The sequence below is a fragment of the Anas acuta genome, chromosome 1 (genome assembly GCF_963932015.1).
Source record: "Anas acuta chromosome 1, bAnaAcu1.1, whole genome shotgun sequence".
In the NCBI taxonomy this organism is placed as follows: domain Eukaryota; kingdom Metazoa; phylum Chordata; class Aves; order Anseriformes; family Anatidae; genus Anas; species Anas acuta.
The window spans coordinates 90,133,386-90,147,948 of NC_088979.1; the positions used below are offsets into that span (position 1 = coordinate 90,133,386).

Sequence of the window (14,563 nt, forward strand, 5' to 3'; positions counted from 1 at the left end):
CTAATTGGGGAAAGCAAGATCAGGATTTCCCACATTCCCTGTCACCTACAATCTTACGACAGATGATTTGGCCTTGAAACCACATTTTAAATCCAAGCTGCCAACAGAAATGCATAGCCTTCGACCTGATTCTCTCTTAATTCCTAAAAGGAAAATGGATTTTCTTCCAGTAAAGTTGTTACTGAGCTCCTCGGAATGACCGGCAGCCCATGTCTTACAAGTTTTAATAGAGAACCAGTTACGGGTTCATTAAAAGACAGCTAACTTACACTGGTCTTGTAGATTTTTGACATGCTGGAATGCTTTTACAAAGTATGTAGTGAGGTGATGCATTACCTGGAGCATTGTGTCCAGTTCTGGACTCCCAGTACCAGAGGGACACAAAGCTACTGCAGCGAGTTCAGAGGAGGGCTACGAAGATGATGAGAGGCCTGGCACAGACGTATGATGTTGCAACCAGCACAAAACGAAGCACAGGAGGTTCTGGCTGAATATCTGAGGGCACTTCTTCACTGTGAGGGTGACAGAGCACTTGCACAGGTTGCCCAGGTGTGCAGGCTTCTTCTCTGGAGATATTCAACACCTGCCTGGATGCCATCCTGTGCAATGTGCTCTAGGTGATCCTGCTCAGCAGGGGGGTTGGACCAGATGATCTCCAGAGGTCCCTTCCAGCCTCGGCTGTTCTGTGATTGACATTACTTTCCTCCGCATAGCTGAGAGGCTCCACCCTAGCACCCTCCTCAAGCCAACTACCAAATGCTAACAGATTACTGGAAGAGATCCAGTTACTGAAACACAGGTACCTGGTGCCACCCGAGATGCCTTGCTGTATCCTGCCTGGTTGCCAGCTACTGCTCCAGAGTGCAGGAACCGATGGCTGCCAGTTCCATACACGTGCCTTGGCTATCCAACACACCTGAAGCAGGCACCTATGTTCATGTTGCTAAATGTGACCTACAAAGGGTTCAAATAAAAGAGCTCCTTTCAAACAGATCCTTAGTAAAGGGACAGGGCACATGAGTACTGTTACTATTTTTCATTCAAATCAAGAACATTAAATAATTAACTTCCTTAGTTTTATATGGTATCTTTTCTTCTACTTTCATACATCCAAATCATGGCATCTCAATTTCATCTCTGTAGCCAGTGAATGCCAGGTGGCTGTACACAGAGGTGGCTGTACACAGACACATCAGCACATTACATATTTACACTTACAACATTTGTATTTGGCTCTGACTACTGTCATGTGCTTCATGTTTACATCTAAATCAAAACTTTTTTTTTTTTTTTTTTTTTTTTACTACTCATACCAGCAGAGCCAAAGCTTTTCAGTTAGAGGAAAATTCTGGAGACAAAAAAAAAAAAAAAAAAAAAAAAAAGGTAAGTGCATTATTTTACATGCCCCATTCACCACAGTCTGACAAAACATATAGCACACTTTGTCATATATAAATCCCAGTTCACAACTCAGACCACCCACACATGCTCCTAACATCCCTTTTCTTGGATAGGATCAGGAACAGACTTCATTCCAGACAGACAATTCAACAACCATCCACTCTTAGGCAACTCTTTTTCTGCATGACACAGCATACACGCACATACAATGAGCCTAATCCACCATCAGGAGGAAGATCCAAATAAAAGAAACTGCTGTAGGAGAGGGCTGCAGCTGCTCAAACACCTAGCCAAGTCTGTTGGAAAAGCCACCGTGAAAGCAGGCTGATGTAAAAACAGACCAGAATCAAGGTTTACCATCCTGGTACCCAATTGTTTCTACTTGCTCACTAGTTCCCATCAGTTCCTGTGCACACGATCAGACAAACAAGGCATTGCTTAACGTTTCAGAGGGAACAAAACAAAATTTCATAAAGCACTTTTATTACTGATAATGTATACCTAATGTATAAATTTGATATTAACTACAGCAGTATCAAACCATATTTTAGACCCAAGCTAAGTAATGACCTATGGATATTGAGATGGAATGATGTAGTTACGGCTACTGATCCAGCACTAGGACAGTACTAGTACTTTGCATTTATTACCTACCTAAGTGAAGGAATACATCAAGTGCTTTGGAAAGATTATAGCACTTCTTTTGAATTTCAGATCAAGACATTAAGGCCTAATCTCCAAAATACATGGATGCCTAAAAATGCCTGTGGGTGCTTAACCAATATATCAGAAGCATTTTGACTTGGCATTTCTTTAGTATTAGACCCACACGTTGAGGGCATCCAGAAAGAAATCTTTGGAGTAGATTTCAATTTTGTGGCAGGGTTGTTCTGGCACTGTGTTGTCTTACTTTCGCTTCTGTGCCTTCATGCAACCAAACGAGGTAAGATTTTAGTTTATCCAAGTCTTTAGAACTCCGAGTTACATAAACGGGCTTCCAAAGCATTGAAGATGCAATCTTTGAAACATCCATGTTCACTGTATACTGGTCAAGTACTAGGAGAATCAGGAAGAACTGTATCTGACACTTTTCAAAAAGGAGAAGCACTATACAAAAATCAATGCATTTAGTCCCAACACTGTGTGAGGTAGAAGTACTTTACAAATGGAGAAACTGAGTACAAGAATGTAGATGGAATAAGGCAACACAAAATACAGTGTGAAATCATTAACAAAACCAGTATGCTTCACTGAAGTCCATTTTGATGAGTGAAACAATATTTACCCTTAAAATGCTCTTGACCATCCTAAACACAGTGGCTCAAACCAGATTTTGAAAATGAAGACAGTACTTTGTATAAAAATATGGGAAGCAGCATGACTTGCTAAATAGTCTACTATATGAAATACCTACAACTAATTACACTAGGACAAATGAAAAGAAGTTAAACCTAAAAGAGTGAGTGTTAGCACCCTACAGTAAGTCTGTTACATTGTTTTCTTCTAAGGAGTACGTGATCCAGGAAAGTAAAAGTGGTTTTTATACCTCTCATCTCATTGTGATTTTGTCCTTCAAAATCATTCCCTTAACAGCCTTTTCCAGCTATTTTATAGTTCAAGATCACAGCTAGTAATTGCTCAATAGCTTAATTTACAATATGCCAGGTTGCTCACAAGTTCCACAAGGATAAACAGCTATGCTTCAAGTTAATCCTGTTCTTTTTGTAAACCCATTCTAACGTAAGTTCAAAAAAAAAAAAAGTACTGTCAATTCAGATCCAGTTTGTGGTTTTTCTTTGGGGGTTTATCCAAAGCTCCTTGTAATATTGAAAGTGACAAATATAAGTCATCTTAATTATAACTGCCATCTTAATTATAACATGTACTACAATCACAATCCTAAAGTCAGAACCATACAAATTTTAGAAGAAAGCTTTTGCTGTAAACAGCTGACTAAATAAACCAAGATGTTGTGCAGAAAGGGTACTAGTCTTCTGTGAAAGGATGTTTTTTGCTTGTTTAATTATTGTACTGGTTGAGCAATCACTGCTCTCTTTTGTTATTCAAAATGTTTTAGGAATTAATGAAAATAAGTGATATTATTTTATTTCCATACCAGATTTATGGTTTGTGTGTTACACTGGGGCTGGCTTGACTGATATTAAACAGATATGTCTGAAAGAGAAAACATAAATTAGACATGCCATGAGACATGTGCAATTAATTTCTACTAAAACGTGGATAATGAAACCCACTTCTACAACATTTCTTTTACACTTTTAATGGTGATAATGACTAGTATTTTAGTAAGAGGGTAAAATTCAGTAAGATGTACAAGGAGAGCCATACAACTCAAAGATAATGTTTGCACAGCTTCCAATTCCACTGTGAAAATATACCCCCCTCCAAAGTAGATAGGAATAGGCACTTCATCTTTAAAAATGAAGCACTCTTTTTCATTCTTCAGTCATCATCGACAGTTGGCTTGATTGTCACTCCTCTTCTGATTTGACCCCAACCAATTAAACTGTAAAAAGAAAAACAGTTTATATTACTTTTAATAGCAGTTAGAAATATCCAGAATAAATCAACGTACTTCTATTATGCTTAAGCCTTCAATTCACATTTTGGATTTTTTCCCCACTTGCTTTCTTCACAAAACATCCTGCAAGATCTAAGGATGAGCGACACAGAACATCTGCATGATTGTTATCTATTAAAAATGAACCTCACAACAGTGAACAAAAAATCTGAAGGTTTTGTAACATAAGTTGCAATAGGTAACTGTAAATATAGCTAAATCTCTTTCTACCTATATGAAAGTGCTGCATTACTTTCAGAGAGAAATAAAAATGTGAGGATTCACATTCTATTTTTTTTTTTTTTCTATTTTTTCTCCTCTTCTTTTCTTGCTTTCTTACCACCTTCTCAGTACTCCATTCCCTCAGGCAACAAGTTCCTTCCCACAATACCAACTGTATAGAGACAAGTGTCCTTTTGGCAAACTTTGCTCATGTTTTATGAGTGGGAAGTACGAAAGACAGATGCCTTTGAACAAAACTTGCATTAAAATTTGCATAAGTTGACAGTCACTGGCTTAAAAAAAAAAAAAAAAGCACTGTTCAGTTTCCAATACATTCTCCTCTTCCTTTCTGCTTTTGCTATCTTAATTTAGGTTCTTGATTTCTTTTCCCTTCTTCTTTCTCCTGTTCAAGAACTTATCTTTTTATTTTCTTCTGCTCACTCTGCGCAGGGTTTCCTGATTCATCAGCTATCTCCAAGACAAGAAGCACCAAATTCCTGTCTGTGCTTTCCTGTTGAACTGAAACACCCATCCATGGATACTAAAGCCTCAGTTCCTTTTCATACAGTAAGAACTTCTCGGGTGAATGCTCCTGTTTCCTTATACTTTCCCCTCATACTGCAAGAGTTGTGCAGGGTCAAGGAATATAAATACCCTTATGTTCTTATGGAATAAATACATAAGAGTTACAGTACGCATAATCATCTAAAGAGCAGTACAGCACTAAGCTTAAAATTAATCATCAATCGAATCCGCTTATCATTTTTAGCCTCCATGCATTTTTTGTGTTTATATCATAACAGCCAGATATTCTACCAATTTGTTGCCAACTTACCGCCAGTGCTTCTCAACTCTTCGACTCAGGGCAATTTTTTCTCCCACTTCTGTGCACACTGGGTTGGTTAGCACAATCTTGCCCAAATCAGCCTTTACTGCACTGACTCTCCCTCCAGTAGATAAGGATCCTATGTTTACCATTAAAACTTCATTCTTTGATAGTTTTTGCACCTGAAATAAGACATACAGAAGTCTGAAACATAAGCTTTAGTATTTAAAATAACCTGCTCACACTAAGCCAACATCATTTAGCAACACAATTCCTCAAACGAAGAGAAATACCACAGACAGTACTGAACATTATTACCTAATGGCCACAAAAACAGTACAGCTGAGAAATGCAAAAACCATAGATATCCCACATAAAAACCATGCAAAAGCATCAGTGGATAAAAAGTTTATGTTTTTAACTCTTGTGAAGGCCAATACACGTAGTACTACAGGTTCTTGTTATACCTAAATCCCAAGAAGGTATATCCTATTTTCTGTACATACCTAGAACTGCACATACTCTATCAAAAGCAAAATCATCATCTTACATATTGTTACAAAGCGTTTTACCGTTCTTTTAAATTATCTGGATATTTTCATTTGCCTTATAACTACATACATCAAAATTATTTCTCAAAAAATAATTTCACAGAGGATCTGAGCACTGAAGTATTTCATTTATTGTTGCATGAAGCAGGCTGTGGATGTTAACACTAAGAAGGAACAGTATGATCTTCTGGTTTTGTTAGTATAAAATGGACCATGGAACACAAAGCCATACTGTGTATCAAGTTCAGTTTCTATTCAGCTATAGTCTTTCAGAAATATTTAACTTTAAGAAGTTCTTCAAAGAGAGAATCTACAAAATGCAGGCAAGCAGGAATTAAATCAGTGTGTGCATATTGCACCAATGAATATGCTGATAGCAAAGGAAAACTACCAATGTGTTTAAAAGAATATTTAACTTGAAGATATATTTGTATTTCATAGTATTTTAAGCTACTCTGATATGAATTTCTATTCCTCTGAAGAGTTTTATTCTGTAAAATTTGAGGTAACAGTTTTGCAACAACCACATACAAACAAGGAAACAAAATACTACATCAAAAATGTAGGTATTAATGAAACTTAGCACAAGTTATTAAATCAGAAATCAGAAAAAAAGTACATGAAATACTTTTTTATTTTTAAAAAGGGTACAGACCTTTGCAGCTTTCTTGTCCCCTTCAGTACGCACACCTAATAGTCGTCTCAGCAGGAAATAGGAAATTTCTAACTCTGTAAATATTTCAGGCAGTGCTCCAACTGCACCAAGAACTTGCCCTACCATTCGGTCAGCCCGACACAAAGTTGGATCGATCTTAGTTCCAACTCCTACAACATAACAAGGAAAGTCCCAAGGAGTAATCAAAAGGGAGATGTCACATTTACGTAATTAAAATATTTGAATGAGACCTCAAAACAATACACGTAAACTGAGAATGTACTGTGAATTCCCTGTGAACTTGGACAGCCCTTTCAGAATGCCAGCAAGACTGATCTGTCTATAAACACATGAAGATATATTCTACCATTATAGCTGATAAAATTAACAGTTTAAGTTGATTGAAGTTGGCTAGTGACAGGAAAATTATTTCATAAATACTTAGTTTTCATACATATTGTCTCTTTCTACATCTAAGTATTTGAAATTGCTCATATCCCTTTTGGTTTCACTTAGCAATGGATTTCAGCGTAGTAACCAAGTGTTTTCAATAAGCATTAGACAGAAAGATCTTTCTGTAAGAGAATATCCTTACCTATAAGACCTCCTGGAGCAGCGTACTGTAGATCATTGTGTTCTGCAAAGAGTGACACTATTTTGGAAAAGATTGGCTTACACATGAGTTTTCCTTCACTGTCCTTGGACACAATACCAGGCCGGACCTCAATTTCCTGACCAACCTAATTACAAAGGTGAAAAAGTGGTTAACAGGTGGTTTCACAGGAACATGAAGAAACTACTAGTCATAGGTAAGACATACTTCTTCCAAGGCCCACTGTTAATACAAATCCTATGTTTTGGGCTACTGTAGAACTTCTAAGACTTTGGCACTGCTTAATGCAAGCCAGACAATACCTAAAGCTCTGTATCTTACAGCCAATCAAGCAATTGCTTTTCCTTCCAATTAATTTTAAATAACTGCTTTTGCAAAGGATCTTTATCAGCTTTAATTGTGACATATAAATTAAGTTTATTTTTTTTAATAACATTTCATTTAGAAGTGTTACAGCACCAATAAAAATTGTGTTAATTTAATCTCTGTAACTGATCATTGATAAACCAGAAAAAAGAAAATACAAGTTAAATAAATGCTCAAAGACAATTTGCTTTCCGGTCTAATGCAGTAACTTTTGAAGTTCCCACCTACTGACAGTATTCCACAAGAAAAAAATATTTACAGAATACTTGAGTCAGGAAGCGAGACCTGTGGGAACCCACATACACTTCAGAGGTACCTTTAAAGTTTTTCCCTTCCTCCACAAAATAATTGACAAAGTAAGAGTGGTAGGACAGGGAAAAAGTAATTAGCTCCCTCAACTTTTGTTAAGCAATGAAAACAGTATCATTAATAATAAAAGAATACAGAAATATTTTTAAAGTATTTTTTTTAAATCAGTGTTTCTTGTTACATTATTTTAAAACAGGAAAGTAGCAATGATGCACATACAGACAAGATAGGTGCCACCTTATGGTATTCTTCTTAAAAAAAAAAAAAAAAAGAACTACATAGATTAATTTTGTACTGAAAACATACAAAAACTACTCGTTATCACTAAAAATCTCCAAAAAGAGAGAAAAGGTTACCTTTAAAACACCCTTTAGAATACTGCCACCAGCTACTCCCCCCTTAAGGTCATCCACTTCACAGCCAGGCTTGTTGACATCAAAAGATCTAATTACTGAAAAGGACAAGAAACAAGTTTATATTTAAGAGCCAGTTTTCAAAGAACTTGTGTTTTTTCAACAACAATTTCAATAATGCCCTTATCCTTATGAAGGTATCCAACTACTTACGAAAACATAATTCAGAGAGAATAAAACATGAATATTTAGCTGTTTTGTTCTCAATATCATTTAAGCAGCACATATATATATAAACAGTATTTTAAAAATCTATTTCTGCATAACACACATTAAGTTAAATATCAATACCTGAAAAAGAAAGCAATGATCAGCTATTTAGAAAACTTCAATATTCACAACGTCAACTTCTTTGTAACCTTGTTTTAATGTACTCCATTCATATGCACTATGAGCATGTTCTGTGGGTTTTGGGGCAAGAGGCAAAAATGTGGTTTTATTGTAGTGGCACTGAATTTCAAAATATGCTGTACAAGAACAGAGGCTTTTTAATACAGAAAATTAAATCAGGCTACCCTAACTATAGGATTTTCATGTAAACTATTTTTCAAATGAAACAGCCTGTCAATACTTTGTTAAATCAAGTTTAAATTCACAGTAATTAATGTTTAAGATACTGACAAATTTCTCATCTTTATTGCATTTTACTACTGTTGGACACACAGAATATATACAAAAGAACAATTACCTTGGATAGATTTAACTGGATTAATTTTGCTATCAACAAATTATACAGGTCTCGGAAGAGAGTTTTAAAGAGCAAACTGAATGCTCCTTTTAAGCCCACATCTTTTTAGAGCATTCTGCAACATGGTGTTCTGAGTGTAGGTAAAGGTAGGAAACATTTAAATCACAAAAGCCCGAAGACAAGCATTTACATACCAATAAGCCTTGGTTCGGATGTGAAGTCTCGCAAAGGGACTGGGATTTTCTTCACTATATACTCACAGACTACCTCAATGTTGTATTTCAGCTGTGCTGAGATTGGAATTATTGGAGCTCCTTCTGCAACTGTACCTAAAACCAGTTCCACATCAAGCCTTAATATAATATTTATAGAAGCATGACCAAGTGTTCTGTCATTGTTATAAGCACTAATGAAGTTTGAAGCACACTTTACACGTACTTCTCAAAGCAGTATCACAACATACACTCTTCCCTTCAACATCTTAGCTCAAACCAGACAGACCTACTTTTCCAAGGCAGTCTGAAACCACCTTCGCGTGGCCACTGGATAACTCCACACAGAGGAGTTTTACAGTTGCTCTATGAAAATTGAGAAAGGTAATCTGCTTCTGGGTGAGCAGAAAAAGTCTTAAGAGAATTTCCTCAGAGAGATCAGATACCTAAACATTTGATACATTGGCATTCATTTTAAAGTCAGTTTTTGTGAACCAAAACATGAAGCACAACTCCCAATTGCTTATTTTTTTTTAGATTAACAAACCATGTGTATCAGTGAAGTCCAATTCAGGGCTTTTCTATATGTTTATAAAAAAAAAAAAAAAAAACATCTCTATGTCTCAACACTGAAAAACTTCCACCACTGACTGGATTTCTGCTGGTGAAAACTTACCTTGTACAAATGCAAGAATCTGTTCATACTGTTCTTTAGCCTGGCTCTCTTTCACCAAATCAATCTTATTCTGCAGAATCAAAATATGTTTCAGTTTCATGATTTCTATAGCAGCTAGATGTTCTGAGGTCTGGGGTTGAGGGCATGACTCATTGCCAGCTGAAAGAAGAAAAGGGACTGTGATATAGAAACTAGAGAGATCGACAGATCTCCTGCACTTAGGACATTTTTCTGTTGTGCCTTTTTTTAAAAAAAAAGTCAGCCTTTTTTAAAAAAAAAAAAAAAAAAAAAAGTAAGCTACATGAGAAAAAACACCCACTCTTTCCCAGAACTGCTGGATTCAGCATCCACAGAATATGACAGATGAGTGGTTGCAAGACCGGTCTGCCATTCTGCTTGCTCCCAGCAGAAACAGATTTAAAGCTTCCCAAGGTACTGACAGTTAACTCACATCTACTTGAATCATGCCACCCTCTAGGTCTCTAGACATCTCAGTACTGACCGTACTGGACCTTTCAAGAAAGGTCTTATAATTCCTTAGTGTTTTCTTACCACTAACAATAAAACCAGCAACATCCCCAAACTGTATGACAGACAGTAAAGATATTAAGTATGCGAATAGGGCAGTTATCAGTACAGCTGGCCATCCAAGAAGCCAACTTTGACCCCATGTGCCATTATGACAGTTAATCTCACTTTAGTTTGGTCTATCACACTTTCTAGACTTAAGCTGTCTCTCCCTATTTATCAGTTACCTTGGACTATTTAAACTTCAATATCTGAAGTTGGTGTTCTTGTTTGTTGACATGCCCTGTCCAGATAATGTAATTGCCATGTATCCCTGTAGAGCATTCTATTGTTTCACAACCATAAAAATGAGTTTTACTTATTTCTGATCACTTGCAAATCAGAACAATTGTTTTAGTCAAGCTCAATCTCCTGTACCTGCATTTACCCCATATTCACCTGGATTTGCTGCTCATACTGATGGCTGTGTACTCTTCTGTGTGACTAAGACTACAAACTTAAAGCAAACTGAAGCTTCAGATAAAAGCAACTGTATCCAATGCATTTCCATAAAATATAAATGTTACAGTAGTATTCACTACAGAGATTCATCTTGGCCAAATGATGGCTACCAGGCTATTGACTATGTATAGCTGTATTTAAAAAAAGCTTGTTGGAATATATTTTCACTGTAACATCACTTAAGCTTCTTAAACACATCTCAAAAGCATTCTCTTGTTTTAACCACTCACCCCACCCCACTAGATTTCAAAACCCATATAAAGCTGCCTTATGGTATTAAAAAAAATAGAGCCATGCTTTTGTGTAACAATTCTTACCTATCAACAGTAAAGCTGCATCCATTACTGCTGCACCGTTCAACATAGTAGCCATCAAAATATCATGGCCAGGACAATCCACAAAAGAGACGTGCCTGTTGTAGAAGAAAGGGAGAAAAAAAAAACAAGAAAAAAAGCCAATTATCAACAACTTCTCCGATTTATGTGAATGGTTAAGCAGATACACAAGTTAAAATAAATAAATAAAAACAAAAAGAACAAGTTTAAGTAAATAAAGAAGCAAACAAAATTTCAAGACAGTTGCTATGAAGTAATACATTAAAAGTATACACTTAAGAACACAAAGACTATGGAAAGACTACAGAAAGGCTGAGTTCTCAAATTCAATACCATATACTCACACTAGTTATTGCTTTAATATTTCAAAAAAAAAAAAACCATGTAAATTAGACTAGATTTAAATGCACCAGAACAAAGAAACACAGGAACTAGCACATTGTACACCATCTCTCTGATCTCTTTTAAGATGCCTCTCACTCCAGTTTTAGAAAATGATGCATCTTTAATTACATGGTAACAATTGCACTTCAAAGATTTATCCAGAGACAGCACTACAGCTGCTAGCTCCAATCTTATGAATGCATTGTGCAGCTGATAACAGTCGACACACTACATTCTTGTGTGAAACTATTCAATGAAGAAACCTTGCAGCATGCCACCAAAAAGGAAGAGACTAATTTTCCGCTTCGCCAGCAACATTAAAAATCCACAATAAGCAAATAAACAGCAAGATAAAGAACCTAAAGCTTTAAAGCAAGAGCTTAAAAATGGCTGCACAACAATCACACCCTGACAGAAGCTATTGTTAGAACTAGTGCTCTACTGGGAATCTGAGGAAAAGGAGGAAATACATGACTACAGCAGGATGCCTATTTTATAGGTAAGCATGAACCAGGAATCCTGTCATACAACTGCCTTTGTGAATACTCTCATTTGAACAATCATTGTGCAGACTCACACAACCACAGCTGTGATTACGATGCTTGCATAATGACCATGCTATGCTTGTGAAGGAAATGAAGGACGCCTGTCCTCCAGTACTAAGAATCAGGCTTTAAGAGATTCGTTTTTAGAACTAGGAAAACTTTTAAACTTTTTTTTTTTTTTTATCCATTGAAGCAGAAAAAAAGCCACACATCAGAAATGAATTTTAAAGATGAGTTTGCAAAGTCCACGTTAGTTCTTACTCTGGTGTCTTGAAAAATGTACTTATGGTAAGAGTAGAACAAAGCATCGTTTCACTTCAGTGTCCTGCAAACAGACAATGACAGAGAGCACAGTTTAAGAGATCCCTCAGATCGGGGTGCCCCATCTCAGCGTCTATGAGCACGTGGTCTGTTATCATTCAGCTCACAACTCAGTCCTAACAACTATTTTCATTTCTGTAAAGCAAATGCAAATAAAGGAAATACAATTTGCACCACTCATTTTACAGCAGGTACCTGACTAGTTTGAAATTCCCTTTGGTGCCAGGAATATCTGTAGGGAATTCATCTGGGGTGCTACTTCCACAGGATCGGTAGCACTCTGGTCGGGAACAGCTCGGGTCATCCAGCTTGTAAATCTGGAAACAATTTTTAAAAATTGAGAGGTTTAATTAACCGTTTATTATTTATAAGCTTCCATCCACCCTGAAATATATCAGCCATATATTTGCTCTATCTCTACCAATAACTCACCTTTGCATTAGCATAGCCCAGCTTGATTGTGATATTCCTTTCCAGTTCATTTTTAAATCTGACAGTATGAACTCCTGATATAGCTTTGACTACTGTCGACTTTCCATGGGCTACGTGGCCAATTGTACCTATGGTTTAAAAACAGATGTTTGTCAATAAGCCATTGTCTAATTTGTGCAGTGTTCTATTATGGTCATAATCACCCCAAACTCTCTGGACATACTGGCTCCAGTGGTGCCATCACAATAAATATGGGTTTCTTAAACGCACAACACCCTAGAACTGTCTCTTGATGCACAGATCTTTGCGTTGTCGTGATTTGCATTTTCATGAAACTCATTTCAATGTGTAATTTTAAGGTATAATAAACTTTACTTTAGCAACCACTCCCCACGTCATTCAACACGGAGTTCTTGAAGTAAAATCACAGTGCTTTTCAAGTTAAAACGGTTTGATTAGTCTCTTCCTGCATCTTGACAAAACTTATAGTAAGAATACTTTATCTACATTACTGTGCTTCAGTAAGGATTTCTTAATTTTTTCAACACAGGTACCATATGCTAACACACGAGCACCACGATAAGTTACACTGTTATGCCCCCAGCCCCTCGTTTTTTCAGAATTTTGTTGTTACCTATATTAATTGTGGCTTGTCTGCTGATGACTTCTGGTGACAGAGGCGTCAGCTTGGTAACATCCTGTACGAAGGAGATTTTACAATTTATTCATCCTGGATCTAAACATTTAGAGTACTATATGTATTTTCTTAAAATTTATCCAGTAGTTCTATTAAGCAAAAATCCAACCGAGCTCATTAAAACACCTCGAGCGTTATGCATTCCATTTTATTAAGTATGCAGAATAGGCCAAAAAGCCTACAGTCAGAAGAGGTCGCAGTGTTAAAGAAAGACGGAAGAAAAGTAAGCAAAACAAAAAGCTTCAAAGGAAGCTCTAAAAATAAAAATACCTCGCATCTATCCCCAAACTGAATTGGTTGCAACATGTAAAATCATATTAACTTATCGTGGGCTACACAGCCAACTGTACTTATGTTTTAAAGAGAAAGGCCTGGCAATAGATGGTAGTTTTCTTTGAGATTAAGGTTCTATTAGAGAAAGTATATAAACGCAGGTATATTTGCAGCTTTGTGGAGTAAGTAGGCGGAGGGACATCATTAACGCCATGGCTCCGATTCTGATTGTTTGAATGGCAACTTTGTCCCCCAACGCTGTTATTTCCACCTCGTGTACTGGAAGAAGAAACCTGTTGTCCTCAGCAGATTGCTGCTGGAAACCACTGACAGCACCTGGCCAAACACCGCATTTCCGCAGTCTGTGTATCGATTGTATCACCCAGCACAGCCCTGTAACACCACCCGCCCTGCTCTCGAGTCCCACACGAGTAAAACGCCCGTGCTGGAGGCAGCTTCTGCCCTCGCCGTGCCTCACGCGGTGCCGGCGCCCTGCAGGTGGCAGCGGAGCCTCCCCGGCCCCGCGCGAGGCCCCGCACCGCGCCTGGTGCCGAGGAGCAAACGGGCAGCGCACGGGCGATGAAAGCGCCGAGCAGCGCGGCCGCACCCAGCAGCGAGGCGCGGAGGCGCGGGAGCCCCTTGGGGACGAGCACCCGGGCGCGGCGGCGGCAGCACCGCTCTGAGGCGTGACAGGAGCGCGGCCACACGGCGCCGGGGCGCTGAGGGGAGCCCACCCAACGGTCGCGGCAACGGCCCCGGCCCCGCCCGCCCCTCACCAGGCTGCCCAGGTCCTGCCGGGAGAGGTGCGGCTGCCCCAGCGTCACCCCCGCCTCGTCCCCCGCCATCTTGGCCGCCAGAGGAAGCCGGGGCTGCCCGCGCCGCCGCCTGCCCCCCGGCCCCGGCCCCGGCCCCGCCCCGCGCCGCCCTCAGCCCGGCCGCACGGCGCTGCCCGGCGCAGCCGGCACAGCCCGGCTCGGGGCCGCCCCGCCGGGGGTTGCGGCGCGGCGGGGCGGGCGGCGGTGGCGGCGCGGGGA

At 38.7% G+C, this 14,563-nt stretch overlaps 1 protein-coding gene across 1 annotated transcript; it reads right to left on the reverse strand.

Annotated features, from left to right (window-relative positions):
• Nucleotides 1-3,666: 3,666 nt before the first annotated feature.
• On the reverse strand, nucleotides 3,667-14,456 carry EIF2S3 (eukaryotic translation initiation factor 2 subunit gamma). Its single transcript, XM_068687274.1, has 12 exons — nucleotides 14,306-14,456; nucleotides 13,194-13,257; nucleotides 12,560-12,687; nucleotides 12,323-12,444; nucleotides 10,860-10,954; nucleotides 9,514-9,672; nucleotides 8,820-8,954; nucleotides 7,881-7,975; nucleotides 6,832-6,976; nucleotides 6,237-6,406; nucleotides 5,040-5,212; nucleotides 3,667-3,928 (listed from the first exon to the last, which is right to left on the reverse strand). The coding sequence occupies exons 1-12, from the start codon at nucleotides 14,372-14,374 to the stop codon at nucleotides 3,865-3,867; spliced, it is 1,419 nt and encodes a 472-aa protein (XP_068543375.1). The 5' UTR covers nucleotides 14,375-14,456; the 3' UTR covers nucleotides 3,667-3,864.
• Nucleotides 14,457-14,563: the final 107 nt, after the last annotated feature.